Source organism: Chiloscyllium plagiosum, chromosome 20, assembly GCF_004010195.1.
Source record: "Chiloscyllium plagiosum isolate BGI_BamShark_2017 chromosome 20, ASM401019v2, whole genome shotgun sequence".
Taxonomy (NCBI): Eukaryota; Metazoa; Chordata; class Chondrichthyes; order Orectolobiformes; family Hemiscylliidae; genus Chiloscyllium; species Chiloscyllium plagiosum.
In genome coordinates, this window is record NC_057729.1 from 36942392 (window position 1) to 36963165 (window position 20774).

Genomic DNA, 20774 nt, shown 5'->3' on the forward strand with positions numbered 1-20774 from the left:
AGGATGTGGTGGAGGCTGGTACAATTGCAACATTTAAGAGGCATTTGGATGGGTATATGAATAGGAAGGGTTTGGAGGGATATGGGCCGGGTGCTGGCAGGTGGGACTAGATTGGGTTGGAATATCTGGTCGGCATGGACGGGTTGGTCCGAAGGGTCTATTTCCATGCTGAACATCTCTATGACTCTATGAGAAAGTGAAGAGCATCAAGTTCCTCGGAGTGACAATAACTGACAACCTGTGCTGGACTTCCTACGTAGATGCAACAGTCAAGAAGACACCTCTTCTTCCTTAGGCAGCTCAGGAAATTTGGCATGTCCATAAGGGCCTTCACCAACTTCTACAAATGCAGCATTGAGAGCATAGTGGTTTGGTATGGTAATTGTTCAGCCCAGGACCGTAAGAAACTACAGAAGATAGTATACACAGCTCAGACCATCGTGGAAGCCAACCTTCCATCCATGCACTCCATTTACATGGCTCGCTGCCACGGAATGATTGCAAAAACAATCAAAGACCCCTCCCATCCCAGTAATGCTTGCCTACAACATCTTCCATCAGGCAGAAGATACAGGGGCCTGAACACACACACACCAGCAGGTTCAGGAACAGCTTCTTCTTGGCCATTATTAGACTGATGATTAGACTCTCTCATCTCAAATAATGCTGATCTTGCTAACACTGATCTCACCCAGTGCACGTTCTGTGCAATGCAAACTGTATTCCTCTGTCAAGGTCTTTTTGATCTGTACATTCTTGCTTACTGCACTGCTTGAAAATCAAAGCTTTTCATGTACCTTGGTACACATGACAATAAATCAATCAATCAATGTAAAATAAAACTCATTACACTCAATACTACATTTTTAATGAAATCACTATGGCTACATAAATAATACAAGTTAATCATTGAACCCATTTAGGCTTAAGAAAATACACATGCCACCAGTTCAAAACTCAAAAATCCAAAATAAATGCTATTATATAACATACAAATCACATGACTCACATCACATGTTCATATACTTCACATCACTCTCACTCACTTTGTAATGCTGCAAGCCTCACATCTGTATCTCACTGATCAGAAATGGCAGCAACTGAGCTCAGTAGCATGATTCATACTCACTGCACCCTCTTTCTTGCTGGACAAGATGGTGCATAACTGGAAGTAGCAGGAGCTAAGTGGAGAGAAGAAACAGATCTATACTTGTTCTGTGGGGAGGATGACATTTACATTATTGGGATGACCATTACTGAGGCCGTGCCTAATAGTGAATGGTCATAATTGAGACCATGGCCAATATTGGGATGAGCTGAAAAATGTGTTGCTGGAAAAGCGCAGCAGGTCAGGCAGCATCCAAGGANNGCTTATGCCCGAAACGTCGATTCTCCTGCTCCTTGGATGCTGCCTGACCTGCTGCACTTTTCCAGCAATACATTTTTCAGCTCTGATCTCTAGCATCTGCAGTCCTCACTTTCTCCCATTATTGGAATGACCATTACTGAAACCATGGTCACTACTAGGATGGCCATTATTGAAACTATGGTCACTACCAGGATAGCCACTACTAAGACCATGGTAACTACTGGGATGATCATTACTGAGACCATGGTCACTATTCAGATGACCATTACTAAGACCAGTGTCACTATTGGGATGACCATTACTAAGACCATGGTCACTACCATGATGGCCATTACTGAGACTATGGTCACTGCTGGGTTGGCCATTACTGAGACTATGGCCATTATTGAGACGACCATTACTGAGGCCATGGTCACAACTGGGATGGCCATTACTGAGATTATGCTCACTGCTGGGATGGCCTTTACTGAGACTGTGGCCAGTGACAGGTATTGAAATCATGAAAGTTGTTGTAGATTAGTTACACCTTATCCTATTTCCAATGTGTCACTTTTGCTCAATTCAATAGATAGTCTGGACTCAATTAATTCCAGAACTCTGATATATAAGCTACAGATGATATTTCAATTTTCCCATTCCAATCTGACCAAAGTGCTCTTTTCTTTCAAATACCTGGGAGGTGAATCTAGCCAAGCAGTGAAGGAATATCAGGAGAGGGTAATGATAAAGGTACAGTCCTACAATTTGTTTTCATACTTGCAACCACCAGCTCAGGATTCTGACACTCTGCATAGCTCAGAGAATAGATTAAATTGTGATCTGTAGGTAGTGAAACATTGCAAGTGAATAGACCACAGTCAAAGCAGAGACTGAGAATAGTGTGTGGGTACCAGCTTGTTGAAGGGTCAGTTCTCATGAAGGTTCCACTCCTGACAGCAGAAGAGATCAATTTGTTGAGGTAATTTACAGAAGAACATAGATGGGTATGAACGTAAAAACGATCAGTACATTGGGATATCTGCCAAAAACGTCCATTCGGGAGCCTGACACCAGCTTGACACCTTTAATACAAAGGTTGAAGCCCTTCCTTTTCAGCAAGTTCCTTAATTTTGCATACCTGCGAACCCAATCATCACACAGCAAAGAACAACGAATGTAATATCCTCTAGTTGTAGCAGAAGCAGAGCTACCTGTGCCTGATGTCTGCACAGGAAGCTCAGCTTGCTATCATGGAAGCTCAGGCTCCTCCCAACAAGGCCAGGATGACACAGTGTCTCAGCAATCCAGCAACCTCACCTCCAAACGATTACTGGGTTGCTGGGGTACTGTCCCAGTGAAGTGGCAGAGGCTGCCTGGACACAAAACTACTACCCTTTTAAACTCAGCTATGATCCATATGAATAGTTGGACACTCTCGAAAGGCTGTATAGCTTAATACCTCTCCTATTTCTTCTACACTTTTAAGTTCTGTTTTAGGAAGATAGCATTTGTCTCCGAATCCAGTCACTTTGTGGTGCCCTTGCTGTTGTCTGCCAGTCAACCAGCCATTTTGCTGCTGCCTATGCTGAGATGATTCAATCCATAGTAGAGCCTTCAAGACCCACACTGCTTGAAGTGGTTTTCCAAGACTAGAGTGCCCTTCTTTGAAAGTGAGCTCACTTTCATCAATGATGCTGTAAGTATTGTGTAGGAGCACAAGGTCAAACAAAGTTATACAGAGAACAAACTCTCAGGGAAAAGTGAACAAGCACTGCAACCAGTATTACGGAACTTGTAATACTCAGAAAATGATCCCAATGTTCTGCCCATTGTTGTCAGAATTATTCTGCACTTTTTAAATCAGGAAACAATAAAAAATCTTACTCTCCTGTCACCATTCACAAGTCCAACTTCCATTTTTTTATTGATGCCTACCGTCATTTGTGATAACTGAATGAAAAAAAGCTGATTTATGATAAAATTCATTCCTTTTTATTTTCTTTACATAGTTAGAATAAAAATATGTTAAAATGCAATCAAATGGATTTAGAATAGAAATGCACAGGATTTCTATTGATCACACAAAGGAACTTTTTTAGTGTGAGACACTGGAAGATTACTTTAGCACAAAGATATACTAAATGACTGAAGTACTCATGTCACTAGCCAAATGAAACTTGAGGTCTAGCATACAATTTTGCTGCTAATTGCTGATTATCATAATGTGAACTTGTCTGGAGATGATAAGCCAGAAACCTACACCATTTGCACTCATGTGGTCATTTTTTTGCAATTTGGGTGAAACAATTAATATTGACTCCACGCATGTGTTGCAGAAGTTGCAGTGTACTCTGGTTGCACATGATGGTACATTGCATGATTGGGTTTCAAGGAGAGGGTGCCCAGGTTTTCTGATGCAGTGCTGGTGGAGGAGGTCCAGAGGAGGAGACAGGGGCTGCACTCGCAGAGTTCAGAATGCCTCCTCATCCTCTTTAGCTCATGTGCGAGCTCAATAACTCAAGAGGGAAGTGAGGAATACTGACCCGAATTGGTATCAATACCAGAATTACTTCTGAAGTGTTAGGAGGGGAGGGAGAAGGGCCAGTTAACCAAAACTAAAGCCATCATAATACCACAAAAGCCTTTTCATGATCACCAGTTGGCACTTTAGCAATCAGATAGCTGTTCCTAGTCTGGCTTCAATTCCTTTACCATGACAATACCTTGTCCTGAATGTGTGCTAAAGCAACATACAAGCACAAGCTCTCATCCAGGACATCCCTTTACTATTTTAATATTACAGTTTACATTGACAGTGCTACTTTGACATATGCTGCAATAACATTAATTGCAAATAATTGTCACAATAGACTTGATTAGTGGTTTCGATACACAAAATACTAAAAAGCATTATTTAATTAGACTGGGTCTTACCTATTACGGCATTGGGTGCCCCTTGGTCTGTTGATACTGTATTCCATCAATCCATCAAAAAGTGAGATCAAATTAGTTGTGGAAGAAGGCAGCAGACAGAGAGAGAGAGAGAGAGAGAGATACACACACATTTGTTCATGTACAATCAGACAGCGCATCATAATCCTAAAATAGCAAAGCCAGTAGAACAAGAATAAATGAGTTTTCTTCTTTGAATATAAATTCAAAATGAAATAGTAAGTATTTATGTGTTTCCTATTTCAGAAAATATTTCAACTTCATTTCATTAGGAGCTAAGATTAATAACATTACATAAGAATGTCAACACACTGGGGTTGATCCTAATAACTATAGCCAAGTTGGCATTAACTAACCATGTAACAATCATAAAATGCTTGAATCATTGCCCATTAATGTCATGCACTGATTTCCACCATCTTTAACTGGGCCTGTTGCCTGCTGCCTGAAGTTGTGACTGTATCAGGCTGTTTACCTTTAAAATCCGTAAAACAATGTCTTATAATGTAAACCAGACTCCTTTCCCGAACAAAACTAAGTGCACTATGTCTTACACATGCTTCAGCCGAGGCTAACCCTACAAGAAAACCTCCCAAACCTTTTAATTAGAATGAGGCGGAACATTCCTCGAGAACTCTCAGAAATACTCTCTGTTTCTCCGACCTTCACCCTTGTGAACTTCTGTCATCTACCCATGGACATAGCTCATTGGTGAATGGAGGTTCAGTTATCTGACTCCCAAAATGTAATGGATCAGCTTAAAAGAGGTCCAGACAAAAAGGTACACTAGCCTTCTGATTCCCTGCAGGTTTGCCAATTGCATTAAAACAGTGCAGCTTCTAAGTTGTTAATGCTAATATTAATGGATATTTCCTTTTCTGCTAAAGTAAATACAGTGAAATCAATTTTCCACAAAATCAAAAGAAATGTGCATGTTATATAATGTATAAATGTTCATCCATGAACATCATCTGTTGTTTACATAGACTTCCACATTTTCAATATCTAATTTTGATTTTGTTGCCCGTGGATTCATGGATACCATGTGTAAAAATGGCTTTATGCAATCGGGATTCAAAACTAAGTCCAATTTAGTTTTGTCAGCAAAGACATGGTGCCATTGTAAATACAACACACAAATCTTAGGACAATGTGTAATAAAGTCAAAGAGTAGACAGTCTGAAATACCTATTGTGACAGTGCCCTAGAGTAGCATATATATAGTCAGAAGTATTTACTCTGTAGAGTAACAGGCTTTGAATCAGTTTGCTTTCTGGTCCAAATTTTAAAAATGCATTCTAAAATCACAACATTTTATCTTGCTTATTTTTTGAACATGTAGTAGAAAAATCATATAATAATACAATTAAATAATTACAGAAAACTCCTTCTTTTAAGTTTATGCCCATATTCTGATAACCAAAATTATATTCTTTCACATCTCTCCAAATATTTGATGTTGAGCTTAATTCAGAACCTAATTTTCATGAAAAAGCCTATTAAAAAATTTCCATACAATGAAAATAGAAAACCGATGACTAAATCTTGCCTACAGCTCTTTTCTTAATTCATTTATTCAATGTTTTAATACGAAAATCCCCAAATCAATTAGCAAAGTATATTAGCATCGAAATTTCAGATATTGATCTTAGTGGATGAGCACATCCATTGGAAATTCATTTCTCTGTTACTTTGACAGAATCACAAACTTGCTTAAAAGTAAATACATTAAGATAGCAATATTGAGATAGCATGATGTTGTTGCGATATCATGTCTGTTAAATATCGGCAATGGTGATTTGTACACTTTATTTCAGAAAAAAAAGATGAGCTGTAAGCTATATTCTATCTCCATAAAAAATCTGTAAGCAAACTGATGAGCAAGCCTCATTCCTGATGAAGAGCTTATGCTTGAAACGTTGATTTTCCTGCTGCCTGACCAGCTGTGCTTTTCCAGCACCATATTCCTGACTCTGATCTCCAACATCTGCAGTCCTCACTTTCTCCTAGTTGATTATAACCTTACTGTAAAGCCTCTTCCAAGGATGCCTACCTTGAAGAAGTTCTCCTCCTCTCTCTACAAGGGTCCAACCTTTCACCTTCATCCTCACCTTCATCTACCTATTGCATTCCCAGCCACCTTCCCCCCAGCCTCACCCCCCTCCCATTTATCTCTCAGACCCCATGGCCCACAAGCCGCATTCCTGATGAAGAGCTTATGCTTGAAACATCGATTCTCCTGCTTCTCGGATGCTGCCTGACCTGCTGTGCTTTTCCAGCACCACACTCTTTGACTCTGATCTCCAGCATCTGCAATCCTCACTTTCTCTCAAGCAAACTGATGGTACCTATTCATGGTAATTGGCAAAGACCAACATATTTGGATTGGGAATTCTATCCAGTTGGAACCATTGAAAAAACGGGTAGAGAATTCACTAAGTATGTGTTCAAGAAGCATGGCTCTTTACAAAGGAATCTGATTCTATGATTTGTATTTTGCCAGGATTATATACCTATTTACATGAATACAGTTTCAGCATAGGATTTTCCCTGACACTATTATTATTTTAATTTATTTCTCTTGGATTTATTGACTCTTGCTGACAGCTGTATGATTCCATGGATGGCAGTAACCTCTTCTTCCCTCCTTCTAATAGGAAACCTAACTGAGCATTTATAATAAGTAAGACAGTGAATGCTTGGCTGTCAAGTCAAATGCAATGAATATTTCAGTCAAACCATTTCTGTCTCCAAACATATTTCTAAAAGCATCGATTTAATAGCAACATGAGGCAGACATCTGGCTACTCAAGTTCATATGGCTTAAAATCTAAATCTAAATCTAATGTTGGAGATCTGAAACAAAAACAGAAATTGCTGGCGAAACTCAGTAGGTCTGGCAGCATTTGTGGGAAGAAAACACAGTAAATGTTTCAAGTATGGTGACTCTTCATCAGAAACATCAACATCTCCCCAGATGCTGCCAGACCGGCAAAATTTCACCAGCAATTTCCGTTATTGTGCTTGAAGTCTACTGTTGTCCTGGCGGAAGGTTGAAACTGTGGCTTAGAATTTGAATCAACCTGGTCTTTTTAGTTGTATATGATTCAATTTTCCATTTGGGTTTAATGCTGGGAACCAAACTGTTGTGGATCAGTCACATTTTTTTCATTCTGTGAAAACCGTACCTTTTCTATTTTTCTGTACTTTAGATTGTGGATTGAAATGGGAAAATGATTAAAAAAAAACAAGGATGTGGAAGAGATTGCTGAACTTTTTAAATACAAACTACCACCAGCTATTATAAGTGCTTTTACACTTTTGTTTAAACAATGAAGACAGATTATTGCAGATAAACTGACTCCAAGGAGATGTGTACAAACAGACTTGGCTGCCAACAAGTACCTGATTGGTCTGCAGAGTGGTGACGAGATATGATGAAAGCTTTCTGCCTAGCAACAACTATGTTATTGGGTCCTGTGTAGCCGAACAGTTTATGTATATGAACAATATAGCCAGAAGCTTTTAGACCACTGGAAGAGGATGTGGTGTTCTTTTGACTGCCTGAAGAAATAGGTGAAATATGAGAAATTAAGTTTCCTACTGAAAAAGGACGAGCTTGAACCTTTATAATACAGGTGTCAAACTAGTTGTAAACTCCTGAATGCACTGGCATTAAATGAATGTTTTCTGGCAGGTATCCCAATGTACTGATCATTTTATGTTCATACCCATCCATATTCTTCTGTGAATGTCCTCACCAGTTACTGGAAGCTTTAACTATCAGGTCAGAGACCTTTTACGTTGTAAAACAGTTGTGTACCTCCTGCAATCAAGCAAAAGCACGTGAAGAAGTGAGATCAAAGAGCAGCAAGCCAAAAATATTATCTTACTAAATCCAATGGACAGGGACCATTAAACTGCCTTTCCAGTTTTTGGCTCCACTCATTATACTAATTTTTTTTCATGTCCGTATGAGTTCGGTGGGGAGTTCATAAGGGGGTTCAGAGTTTTAACTAATAGAGTTGTTTCACTGCAAAGTTGCTTACCCGTATAGCTAGAATCAATTCATTTAGAATAAGTAGTAATTCTTGTTAACTGCTGAAACTTGATCCATGTTTTTCATTATCCTGAGTCTCAGAAAGAACAGATAAATTGGAGAATTTTATGCACTTTTATAAAACCCTTAACTTTTGTGACAACGCCGGGAATAGAGTGGCTTGGTTTCCATCACGTTACACCCGTAAAATATAACAATTCACTGATGGAATGTGAGTGTGTCTGGCTGGGCCAAGGTTTATTGCCCATCACTAAGTGTCCATCAAAATGTGATGGTGAGCAGCCTTTTTGAACTGCTTAAGTTCATTTGGTGTAGGTACACCCATAGTGCTACTTGAAAGGAAGTTTCAGGATTTTGATACAGTAACCAGTGAAGGAGCAGCAATATATGTCCGAGTCAGAACAGAAAGTGGCTTGGGGGAAAACTCCAGGTGGTAGTATTCCCAAGTGTCAGCAGCCATTTTCCATCCAGATGATGGTGGCCATGGGCTTGGAGGGTGCTGTCTAAGGAGCCTTGATAAATGTCTGCAGTGCATCTTGTAGATGGTACTCACTGTTGCTACTGAGCTTCAGTGGTGGAGGATTGAATGTTTGTGGATGTGGTGCCAATCAGGCCCGCTGCTTTGTCCTGAATGGTGACAAACTTCTTGGGTAATCGAGGTTGTGAGTATGTTCGCCGAGCTGGGAAGTTGACTTGCAGACTCTTCGTCCCCTGTCTAGGTGACATCTTCAGTGCTTTGGAGCCTCCTGTGAAGTGCTGCCATACTGTGTCTTCTGGAATTTATTTGCTTCCGTTCCTGCTGCTTCCAGTTGCCAGTTCTGGTTGTTCGGTGTAGTGCCCGGTGCATTGGGTCCAGGTCAATGTGCTTGTTGATGGAGTCTGTGGATGAATGCCATGCTTCTAGAAATTATCTGGCTATCCTCTGTTTAGCTTGTCCTATGATCGTTATGTTGTCCCTGTCGAATTTGTGGTCCATATTATCTGTGTGTATGGCTATTAGGGACAACTGGTCGTGGCATTTATTGGCTATTTGGTGTTCATGGTTGCGGATTGTTACTTGTTTGCCTGTTTGTCCTCTGTAGAATTTCATGCACTCTTTACATGGAACCTTGTAAATTACGTTAGTCTTGCACATTATGGTTATCAAGCCTTTTGTCCTGGTGAGTCGTTGTCTGACTGTGGCTATCAGTTTCTGGGCTGTCATGAATCCCAGTGGTTGGAGAAGTCTGGGTGTCAGTTCCAGAGAGTTTTTTGTGTAAGGTAGCATGGATAATGAGTTATCCATGAGTTGCGACATGTCCTTATCACGTTGTTTGTTTGTTAGCCATCTGCGGATGGCGTTGCAGGGATATCCGTTCTTGGTGAATATTCTGTACAGGTGTTCTTCTTCCCTTTGTAGGTTGGGAGTGCTGCAGTGTCTTGTAGCCCTTTTGAACAGGGTGCTAATGCAGTTTCTCTTGCGTGTGTTTGAGTGGTTGCTGTTATAATTCAAGACCTGGTTGGTGTGTGTGGCTTTCCTGTACATTTTCATGGTGCATTCACCATTCTGTGGGCTTTCTATCATCACATCCAGGAATAGGAGTTGATTGTTGGTTTCCTTCTCTGTTGTAAATCTGATCCCTGTGAGTATGATGTTGATGATCTGGTGTGTGTTCTCGATTTCTGTTCTCCAAATGGTAACAAAAACATCGCCTACATATCTAATCCAGCGTTTGGGTTGGATTTGTGGGAGGGCTGTTTGTTCCAATCTTTGCATCACTGCTTCTGTTGTGAGCCCAGAGGTGGGTGAGCCCATAGGTGTTCCATTGATCTATTCATATATCTGGGTGTAGAATATGAAGTGTGTTGTCAAGCACAGGTTTAATAGTGTGAGTATGCCATCCTTGTTGATTGGTTCCCCGTCGTTCTGTTTTGCCTGTCCAGGAGATTGGCTATTATCTCTCTGACTAGAATTTTGTCAATTTAAGTGAATAGTGCCGTTACATCAAATGCAACCACTGCTTTGTCCTTGTCTATGTTTATGTTCTTGATGATGTCTAGGAATTCCTGTGATGATTGTATGGAGTGTTAAACAAATCTTTAAACAAACCTTGAACTTCTTGGGTAATGTAGGAGCTGCACCCATCCAGGCAAGTGAGGATGTATTTCATCACACTCCTGATTTGTCCCTTGTAGATGGTGGGCAGGCTTTAGGGAGTCAGGAAGTGAATTACTTGCTGCAGGATTCCCAGCTTTTGACTTCTTCTTGCGGTCACTATTTATATAAATAATCCAAATCAGTTTCTGGTCAATGGTAACTCCAGAGTATGAATAACGGAAGATTCAGCAATGTTAATGTCTTTGAATGTAAAAGGGTGATTGGATTATTTTCTTGTTAAAGATAGCCATTTCCTTAGACTTATGCAGTTTGAATATTACTTGCCACTTGTCAGCCTGACCCTGGATATTCTCCGGGATACTGTCCATTTGAACATGGATTGCATCAGCATCTGAAGAGTCATGAAAGGTGCTGAATATTGTGAAATCAGCTGGAAACAGCTTTGTGGAGTTGTGAGAAGTTGTGGATGGCAATGGCCATCACAGGATTAAAGAATCATGACAGTACAGAGAGAGGCCATTCAGCCCATCCTGTCTGCACTGATCCTGCAAAGGACATCCCACCCTTGACCCACCATTCCAACCCATCTCCGTAACCACTGAATGTTTTTTTTAACCATGGTTAACCCACCTTGCCTGCAGATCCCTGGACACGATGGGTAATTTAGCGTGGCCAATCCACCTAACCTGCATATCTTTGGACTGGGAAGAAACTGCAGCATTCGGAGGAAACGCACACAGACATTGTGAGAACATGCATACTCTATATAGACAGTCACCCAATACTGGCATCAAACCAGTGTTCCTGGTGCAATGGAGCAGCGGTGCATGTCAATGTGCCACCATTAATTGTCCACCACAATTCATGACTGGATGTGGCGGGAGTGCACTATTTAAATCTGATCCATTGGTTGTGGAATCATTTAGCTCTGTCTCTCCAGTTTATATGGATTAATTCAATTTTTCTCTTAAATGCATTTTTTGCTATTCATTTCAATCATCCCCTGCCATAGCGAGTTTCATGTTCTCTTGTGTAAATGAAGTTTCTCCTGAATTTCCTGTTGGATTTGTTTGTGATTACCTTATATTTACAGAGGCAAGTTCTACACCGTGCAAAAGTGGAAACATTGTTTTTCTGTGTAAACCTGATTAAACCCTTCTGTAATCAGTACAATCATAGAATTATAGAGTCATATAGTTTGGGAACAGGCCCTTCAGCCCAATTTGTCAATGCTGACCAGGTTTTCTGAACTGAAGTAGTCCAATTTGCTTGCATTTGGCTTATACCCTTCTAAACCCTTCCTATCCAAGTGTCTGTCCAAATGTCTTTTAGAATGCTTTAATCGTACCCAGCTCAACCACTTCCTTCAGCTGCTCGTTCCATATACCACTGTCTGTGTGAAAATGGTCAGCCTGACAACTTTCTGATTGGCTCCTTGATTGTTGAACAGCTTGTGTGTGTTTGTGATATTGGCTGAAGCCTTTGGACTGCTATAATGGCAGAGTGTATGTTTCTCTCTCCAGTAAAATGCCTAAAGATTGAAGAATGTCAATTTGTTTCTTCCTCCAGTTGCTGAATGCAAATCAAAACAAAAACCCAAAGAACTGTAGATGCTGGAAATCAGAAATAAGATCAAAAACTGCTGGAAAAACTCAGCAGGCCTGGCAGCACCGAAGCAGAGAAATCAAAGTTACCATTTCAAGTCCAGTGACTCTTTTTCAGAACAGTTGCTGAAAGCTGTTGCTTTTAACCAGTAAGTCAGACACTTCATAATATGTTCACCAATCACTGTGACTCCTTTAAAGAAGTGAAGGAATGTAAAGGAAAACATCAGAGAACTAAACAATCTCCATTAAATCATTTAATGGACTTAAACGATTATTGAATTTTGAGGATTGATGGTATTGCACTACTTTCCCAGTTTTCTTTCCTCCATTCTTAACACCAATGTTTTTGTTTGTCTCTCTCGATGTACATGGGGCATAGAGTTCTAACAAGTTGAGTTATATATCGACAGCTCTTTGTTGTTACACATAAACTGGAGACTTTGCATACTTTGCTAAGGTTTTTTTAATTTTTGAACTGACTCCAGGAATGGCAGGACTTAATTTCCCAGTGAGGCTTGACACTGATAATGTTACAGGATGTTTACTATTGTAGGAGGCACTAGAAACACGGGCACAGTTTGAAAATAAGGGGTTTCCCATTTCAGATGGAAATGAGAACCATCATTTCTCTTTCAAAGGGTGATGAGTCTCTGGAACTCTTTCCCAGAGATCAGAGTGACAGGCCTATGGAATATTTTTAAGGCAGCAGTACATAGAATCTTGGCGAAAGTGAGTACTGCAGATGCTGGAGATTAGAGTCAAGATGAGAGTAGTGCTGGAAAAGCACAGCAGGTCAGGCAGCATCCGAGGAGCAGGAGAATTGACGTTTCCGGCAAAAGCTCTTCATCAGGAATGAGGCTGGGAGCCTCACGGGTGCAGAGATAAATGGGAGGGGAGTGGGGCTTGGGGGAAGGTAGCTGAGAGTGCAATAGGTGAATGGAGGTGGGGGTAAAGGTGATAGGTCAAAGGGGAGGGTGGAGCGGATAGGTGGGAAGGAAGATGGACAGATGGGATGGGTCATGAGGACAGTGCTGAGCTAGAAGGTTGGAACTGGGGTAAGGTGGAGGGAGGGGAAATGAGGAAACTGATGAAATCCACATTGATGCCATGAGGTTGGAGGGTCCTGAGGCAGAAGATGAGGAGTTCTTCCTCCAGGTGTCGGGTGGTAAGGGAGTGCTGATGGAGGAGGCCCAGGACCTACATGTCTTTGGCAGAGTGGGAGGGGGAAGTCAATGTGTTCGGCCATGGGGTGGTGGGGTTGATTGGTGCTGGTGTCCCAGAGTTGTACGCTGAAGCGTTCTGTGAGTAGGCATCCAGTCTCCCCAATGTACAGAAGACTGCATCGGGAGCAATGGATACAGTAAGTGGCATGTGTGGATGTGCAGGTGAAACTTTGATGGATGCGGAAGACTCCTTTGGAGCCTTGGACGGAGGTGAGGGGGGGAAGGTGTGGGTGCAGGTTTTGCGATTCCTGTGATGGCAGGGGAAGGTGCTGGGAGGGGAGGGTAGGTTATTAGGGGACGTGCACCTGACGAGGGAGTCGCAGAGGGAACGGTCTTTATGGAAAGCAGATGGGGTGGGGAGGGAAATATATCTCTGGTGTTGGGGTCTGTTTGTAGGTGGTGAAAATGGCAGAGGATGATGCAATATATATGGAGGTTGGTGGGGTACATAGGTTCTTGCCCAATAAGGAGTCACAAATGGGGCAGAATGTGGAGTTACGACCACAATCAAATGAGCCCTGGTCTTATTGAATGCCTCAGCAGCCTTGAAGGGCTGAGTGGCCTGCTCCTGTTTTAATCCATTTGCTTGTATGATCTCCAATGCCCTTTAGAATGTAGCGTAATAAAATATTAAACTGTCTTCATTTTACAGATACATTTATTAATCAGGGAGAGATGTAAAAAAAACTGGTATAATACACTGCCGTTTGTTGTCATCTTTAAGCTTAGATATATCTATCAGCAAGTACAAAATGATAAGATAGTCACAAAAGCTGAGTTAAACTTGAATGTCCTCTTATTTGTTCTCACCAGCTCGGCTAAGAAATGCCCTCCAGAAAACAACCAAATCCCAAGCAATTTTAAATAACAGCTTTAATTTCAAAAAGCCTCAAATCAAATACATATTTGAACAAATCCCACAAGATATTTTTATTTGACTTGAATACCTTGACACTCCTGCAGAGACTCAGCTGAGATAACATAAATAATATCTGTAACATCTGCATCAAAATATCAATGCATCAAGCTGTTTTTAATCCCTTCAGTGCCATGGTAGAAGAAGCTAATATTGTGCTTTATCCTGGAGAAAAAAAAATGCTTGTTCTTCACCATATTTTAGACGAAGATTTAAAATAAACTGATTTGAAATTAATTTGGTATATTAGATTGCAACCTGTTTTTTTAAAAAAATGGGTTTATTCAGGTGATATCACTAAGTCAATGAAGCAAAAAGCTGTGACAAATTCACACTGTATTGATAGTCTAACCTCAAAATCTTCCCAAGTTCTTTTTATTACTGACAGATGAAAATTCAGTCCCTCAGAACTGATGCTCATGTTAAGACTTACATGCATCATCTCTTGGAACTGATCTGTGTTTGTTACAACTCTTGTCTGTTGTTGTTACCACAGGTTCCATCTCTCGCTGGGTGCTGTTCTGTGTCTCCTTCTGCTTCTTTGCCAGTTTCCTTTTATGTTTTCAGAAAGATAAAGACAGTTTAGTACTTTGAATTTAACTTTATCAAACAACCATCTTATCAAACAATATTTGGTGATGAAAGAGTTGTCAGCACTCTGTGAAAAAGAAAGCTCAGTGCATTGACATCATCCTTTAAATCTGAAACTGTAGCTATCCTTTCTTTTCAGTTTAAAGACACCACAATTAATTATGTGTAAATGATGATCCGATGTTGACTGTTCTATTATAAACTATCCAAGTGTTGTCTCTGAATTCATGTGCAAAAAGCATGAATAGCTAAATTTCGATAAATACACTTCTACTTTTTATACTTTTGACAGAAATGTGCAGTTAAGAAATTCCTTGCTTCCTAAAAGGACAACACAAAATCACTTTCTTCTAGATTATATTTGTAAGTTGTCCATCTGTGCAGATATCATGTATTAATAGCATAGTTCTGTGAATCTGTGACATAGTTTCAACGGGTAGAATAAAATCGCCCTTTCTAACCCTTGAGAAATATACAGGTTTTATGCAGGCACAGTATTTTTTTTAAGATGAGGAACACAGTTGCATTCCTCAACCAGCTTTCTGCACTATTTTAACATAGAAATGTTATTATTTCACTACAACATTGCAGCCGTTTCCATATCCTCTTCTGCTGCCATACATGTGCACCATTTATGGTTATCAGTAAAAAGCACAGTGAGGCAAGAGCCATTACCTTGGGAAAGTATTATTAAACTGTTGAGCAGTTCTCACTCAAACGTGTATTTTGGTAACCTTATCTTGGAGAAAACATGAGGTAGATTTTTAGCTTGACTGACTGGACAATAATCTGGCATAATGTCTTAACCTCCCTTTGAATTGTTTGATTCATTGAAACAAAAGAGTTCTATAAAGATTGGCAAAGCTCTCTGACACATTACTGACCAGGTTGTAGAGACAATATTTATTTGTGCTTAAATTTAAAAAAAATCTCTTCAATCTGCTCTCCAGTTGGCTTCCATTATGTCTCTTGAAAGTGCAAACACCCGCTGTGTGACACAGGCAGCAGCAGCCTATGGATTAAACTAAAATGACTCTTTTTTTATCCCGTATAAATGTGTATGTTGAATTATTTAACATTGATCCATTTGGGGAGACTGACTTTCCAGCTGTAAAAAAATGAATGGGAAAATAAATTTGCTTGGAGGGCAATGCAGTGGCCATTTGAATAAAAATATGGTGGTACCATCAATAAATGCCAGATGCAGCAGTTAAGAATATATTATGTAGATAATATTCAGGAGCAACTGGGTTTGATTTTCAAGCTACGGCCAAACTACCTTTTTAAAACACTGAGCATTTTCTATGATGCAAATGGATCTTAATATGACTGAAAAATTTGTGAGTTTACAATTATTCCAGTATCAAGTGACACTTGCCTTATGATCAGAAATTTCACACAGTAACCAAAATATTCCTCCCTCCATTGCTATATTATCTAAATTCCTTTATATTATTAATCACTTGAACCAATGATTTTCATTTATTTAATATAATTTATGTATGTATGTCTGAATGCACATTCACATGCATGAAGCCATTATATAAAAGTTAGCATATAAGTTAGTATGTTATATTATTATGTATATAATTTATGTTCCAGGCTTCTCTTGATGCAGCTTAATACTTACTTGACTTTTATTAGGAGGATGTTCTATTTCACTTCTATTTCACACCTTTCTATATAAATGCTTAAATCCAATGTGTTTCCATGTGAAACTGGTTTCACACCGATGTACATTATAGTAATCCATGTCCACTATAGATTGTATTTTCAGTTCAGGTAGTCAATATCAATAGATTTTTCTGAATGGACACAATTTCTTCTATATGTATTATTTTGTCAAAATGCACAATTTAGTGATTGTTGCAATGTAATTAGGTATTTACAATGCACTCAAAATTATTCTTGAGAACACAGTACAGGTTCTTAGGAGCTTTTCAAGTTGTCACATGCCCATTTATCATCTCACTCAAGATCTCACGATACTGATCCCATTTTCCAAATCAGCCCATAGCCTGGGGGCTATAACTACACAAGTGAATATCTAAACTCTGCTTAATGTCACAATAGCTTCTAACTCAACCACTCCTTCAGGGTGGGTTAGATTCCTACCACCTTTTGGGTGAAAAACATTTTCCTCATTTCTCCTCTTAGCTTTCTACCTTTCACTTTAGATCTATGACCCCTGATTATTGAACTCTCTATCAATGGAATAAAGTACCTTCCTATCCACCTTAACAATGTGCCTCATTCTTATACACCTCTGACAGATCTCCTCTCAACCTTTGCTGCTCCTTGGAGAACAACATCAGCCAATCCAAGCTTTCTCAAAGACCCTCCGGCCAAGCAGCATCTTGGTAAATCTCCTCTTTGACTTGCTGGATGGAACTTCCCCATTTTCATTTCAAGTGTTTATATCAGAAGGTTTCACAGTGCTCAGTCCAGCATTGCTCAGAGCAATCTTTCTCTCAATCTTCTGCACTTCATCTCATCAGTTATGTGACTAGGTTCCTGGGTGCCTTTCTGAGATAATCACATGGATGAACATATTCCAGCTCTTGCCTATGCTGCGCCCTCAGGCATTCACACCACTGCTGCCATTTTTACAACCTTATTTCAGAAGCTGCAAGCCTAGAACTGGCCCTCACAGTGTGCTGCTTGACTGTTACCACTGAGGACACAGGAACATAGGAAGTAGGAGTGAAAGGAAGCAATTCAGCCCTTCGAGCCTGCTCTGCCATTTAACATGCTTATGTTAACATGCAGAAAACAAAATCAAAAGAACTAAGATGAACTACAAAAGGAAAGTAGCAAAAACATAAGTACTGATACCAAAAGCTTCTATAAGTATAGAAAAAGGAAGAGAATAGTCAAAGTAAATATTGGCCATTTACAGGACAAAATGGTGAGGTAATAATTGGAAACTCAGAAACACTGAGGCACTAGACCAATATTTTGTCTCTGTTTTCACAGTGGAAGATGATAAATTTTTTTTGCCAAAATCTGTAGCTACTACAAAGGAACTTAGTGAAATTACTACAACTAGGGAAAGGGATTAAGTAAACCAATGGGATTAAAGGCTGATAAGTCAGTGGACCCTGATGGCCTGCACACTGGGATATTAAAGGATGTGGCAGCAGAGATAGTGGATAAATTGATAATAATAAATCAAAATTCCCTGCACTCTGGAAAGGTACCAATGGATTGGAAACATACTAATGTGACACCTTACTCGAAAAGGAGATAGACAAAGATTGGGAAACTATAGACCAGTTAGTTTGATCTCTTGCTCTTAATATAGCAACTCCAGCTCCTGTTCCTTCTTGTTTATCCTTTCGGAACACTGAGTACTCTTGGAGATTTAATTCCCAATCCTGAACTTCCTGTAACCATGTTTCAGAAATCCCCACCAGCTCATCAACTTCATTCCGAATACTGCATGCATTTAGATACAAGCTTTTTAAATAAGTTAAAGTGATCTGTCTTTCTTTTTTAATATTTTCTTGTACACTATGCTTTCCACACTCTCCATCCTTTTTTTATTAATCACTGAAAACACTGAGCCTCACCTCTATCATTTACTCCACCTTTCAAATCACATTTTGATCTTTTATGACTCCTTCCCTAACCCTGCCTGTTTATCCCATTAACAGCTACCTACTGCTCACTTTCTGACTTATGCCCGAAACGTCGATTCTCCTGTTCCCTGGATGCTGCCTGACCTGCTGCGCTTTTCCAGCAACACATTTTCAGCTCTGATCTCCAGCATCTGCAGACCTCACTTTCTCCTCAAAGATTCCCACCCCACTGCCTTACTTGTTTAAATCTGTCCAATTTGTACTAGCAAACCTCCCTGTCAGGGTGTAGGTGTCCCTCCAGTTAAGATCCAACCCGGCTTTTTTGTACACGTCTCACCTGCCTTGAAAGAGATCCCAATGATCCAAAAATCTGAAACCTTCGCCTTGCACCAGCTCTTTAGCCATATGTTAAGTTGCGCTATCTTCTTACTTCTTTCCTCACTACAACGTCGCACGGGGAGTAATTCATTGGAGGTTAATTCATTGGAGGTTGGGCTTTTAAATTTAAGGCCTAGCTCCCTGAACTCTCCTTGCAGGATCTCTCTTCCTGTCTATGTCATTAGTACGTATGTTCCATAACCTCAGGCTGTTCACCGTTCCCCTTCAGTATGTCTTGAGCATGCTCAGAGATATACTTGACCCTGGCATCAGGGAGGCAACACACTATCCTGGAGCCTTGTTTGTGGCCACAGGAACACCTATCTGTTCCTCTAACTATTGAGTCCCCAACACCCACTGCTTGCCTGCACTTTGACCCACCTTGATATACAACAGAGTCATTGTTCTGGCTGCTGTAGTCATCCCCTGACAGGCTGACCCTCTGAACAATAGCTAAAGCAGTTTACCTGTTCAAGAGGGGCACAGCCACGGGGTCTCCTGCACTGACTGCTTGCCCCTTGTGACCATCACCCATCTATACGTCTCAAACTTGGGTGTGGCCTCCTCCCTGAAACTCCTGTTTCTCACACTTTCGGCCTCCAGCATGCTCTTAAATGTGTCCACCTGCTGATGTAGTCGACTGAAGCGATCAATTCAGAGATGCAGCTGTACACACTTCCTGCAAACGAAGCCACTGGGACAGTTTAACTCTCCCAGTTACATGTTACAGGTACAGCATGTGGTGCCCTGACAACTATTTTCACCTTCTAGTTACTGTTTAATCACAAAACAGTATGTAAGTATAACCCACACTTACTTTATTTGGTTTTAGTTAATTGGGTGGTCAGCCGAAACGAAAGCTCACCCCCCTCGCAGACAGAGACCAGGAGATGCTGATCGACAGTGGAGGAGAGCAGTCCATTTACCTGCAGACCGTCACAGGCTACCCAATTGGAGCCCACTTCCTTGCTGTGTGTTGGGCAAGGTGGGATACCCAACACTGCTGGGAGGAGATCAATGATCTCCACACTCCACAAGGGTAAGCATCAGCTCCTTCTCTCTGCTACTTCACAATCACATGACCACTTTTAACTATCACTCAACACAGCTCTCACTAGGGATCATGGATTCAACTGTCACTTGACAGTATATCCACTTGACAGCTTCATCCACCTCAGCTTCCCAACCTCCCAACCTTTTATGCCTCTGCACTTCTTACTCACTCACTGGGGCCTTCTCACCATCACTTCTGCTCATGTATTGACATTTAATGCTCTTCCATCAAACTCAATCACTCTTTCTGTCTCATTGCAGGAAAAATTGGGCAATCTCTTGGAATAATGTTTCCACAGCTCTCTTAATGACCAACATGTAATCTCTAAATTGGTTCCACTTGACCTGAAGGATCTACTCCGGCCCAATCTCTGGACTGCAAGGACACAGGTCCCAGACTCTGGTAGAACCTTGTGCCTGTGGATAACCAACTGGACTGGAATATAGCAGGTCTATTGACTGGCTGAGGTGGTAATCCCTGACCGAACAGTTCCCTTTCAATCCAATAAGGCATACTCCCCTTTGCTTTCGCACATGGCCCTTTATTTGAAGTTTATGTAGTGTGTTTGCTGTGTGATTTGTTGAAACATGCGGCAGGTTTAATGTTGACAAAAGATGGTAGCATACAGCAACATGGCTACCTCGTGTACTTGTTCGTGCTCCTCACCATTACAGGATGCTTGTATATCTCTCTGCGCTAAAGCCCACTTCCTTTCACAAAGGCTGACAGCCTGTAATTTAGCACCGAAGACCATGTGAGCTAAGGAAGTAATATGATCCACATTGATCCATCCCGTAAGTCAGCAATTGTGCACAATGACAGCAATATGAAATAGATAGAGCTGGCAACACTCAAATAAACACCAAGTGAGTGAATGCTAAGATTATTACCTTTTGTATAAAGGTTTTCTGTGTTTAACTTTTAAACTAAAAGTGAAATGTTCATTGTTCTCTGGCAGTGACAGAT

The 20774-nt window shown here is 40.6% G+C and overlaps 1 protein-coding gene across 6 annotated transcripts in view; it reads right to left on the reverse strand.

Moving 5' to 3' along the window:
* The window catches only part of LOC122560178 (receptor-type tyrosine-protein phosphatase T-like), a 1397629-nt gene that overhangs the window by 211164 nt on the left and 1165691 nt on the right, over positions 1 to 20774 (reverse strand). For all 6 annotated transcript variants that reach the window (XM_043710562.1, XM_043710557.1, XM_043710558.1 and 3 more), the window contains 2 exons: positions 14638 to 14756; positions 4283 to 4318 (listed from right to left, as the gene is read on the reverse strand). In XM_043710562.1, the coding sequence (XP_043566497.1) occupies positions 4283 to 4318; positions 14638 to 14756 (155 nt within the window). The remainder of the gene's footprint in view (positions 1 to 4282; positions 4319 to 14637; positions 14757 to 20774) is intronic.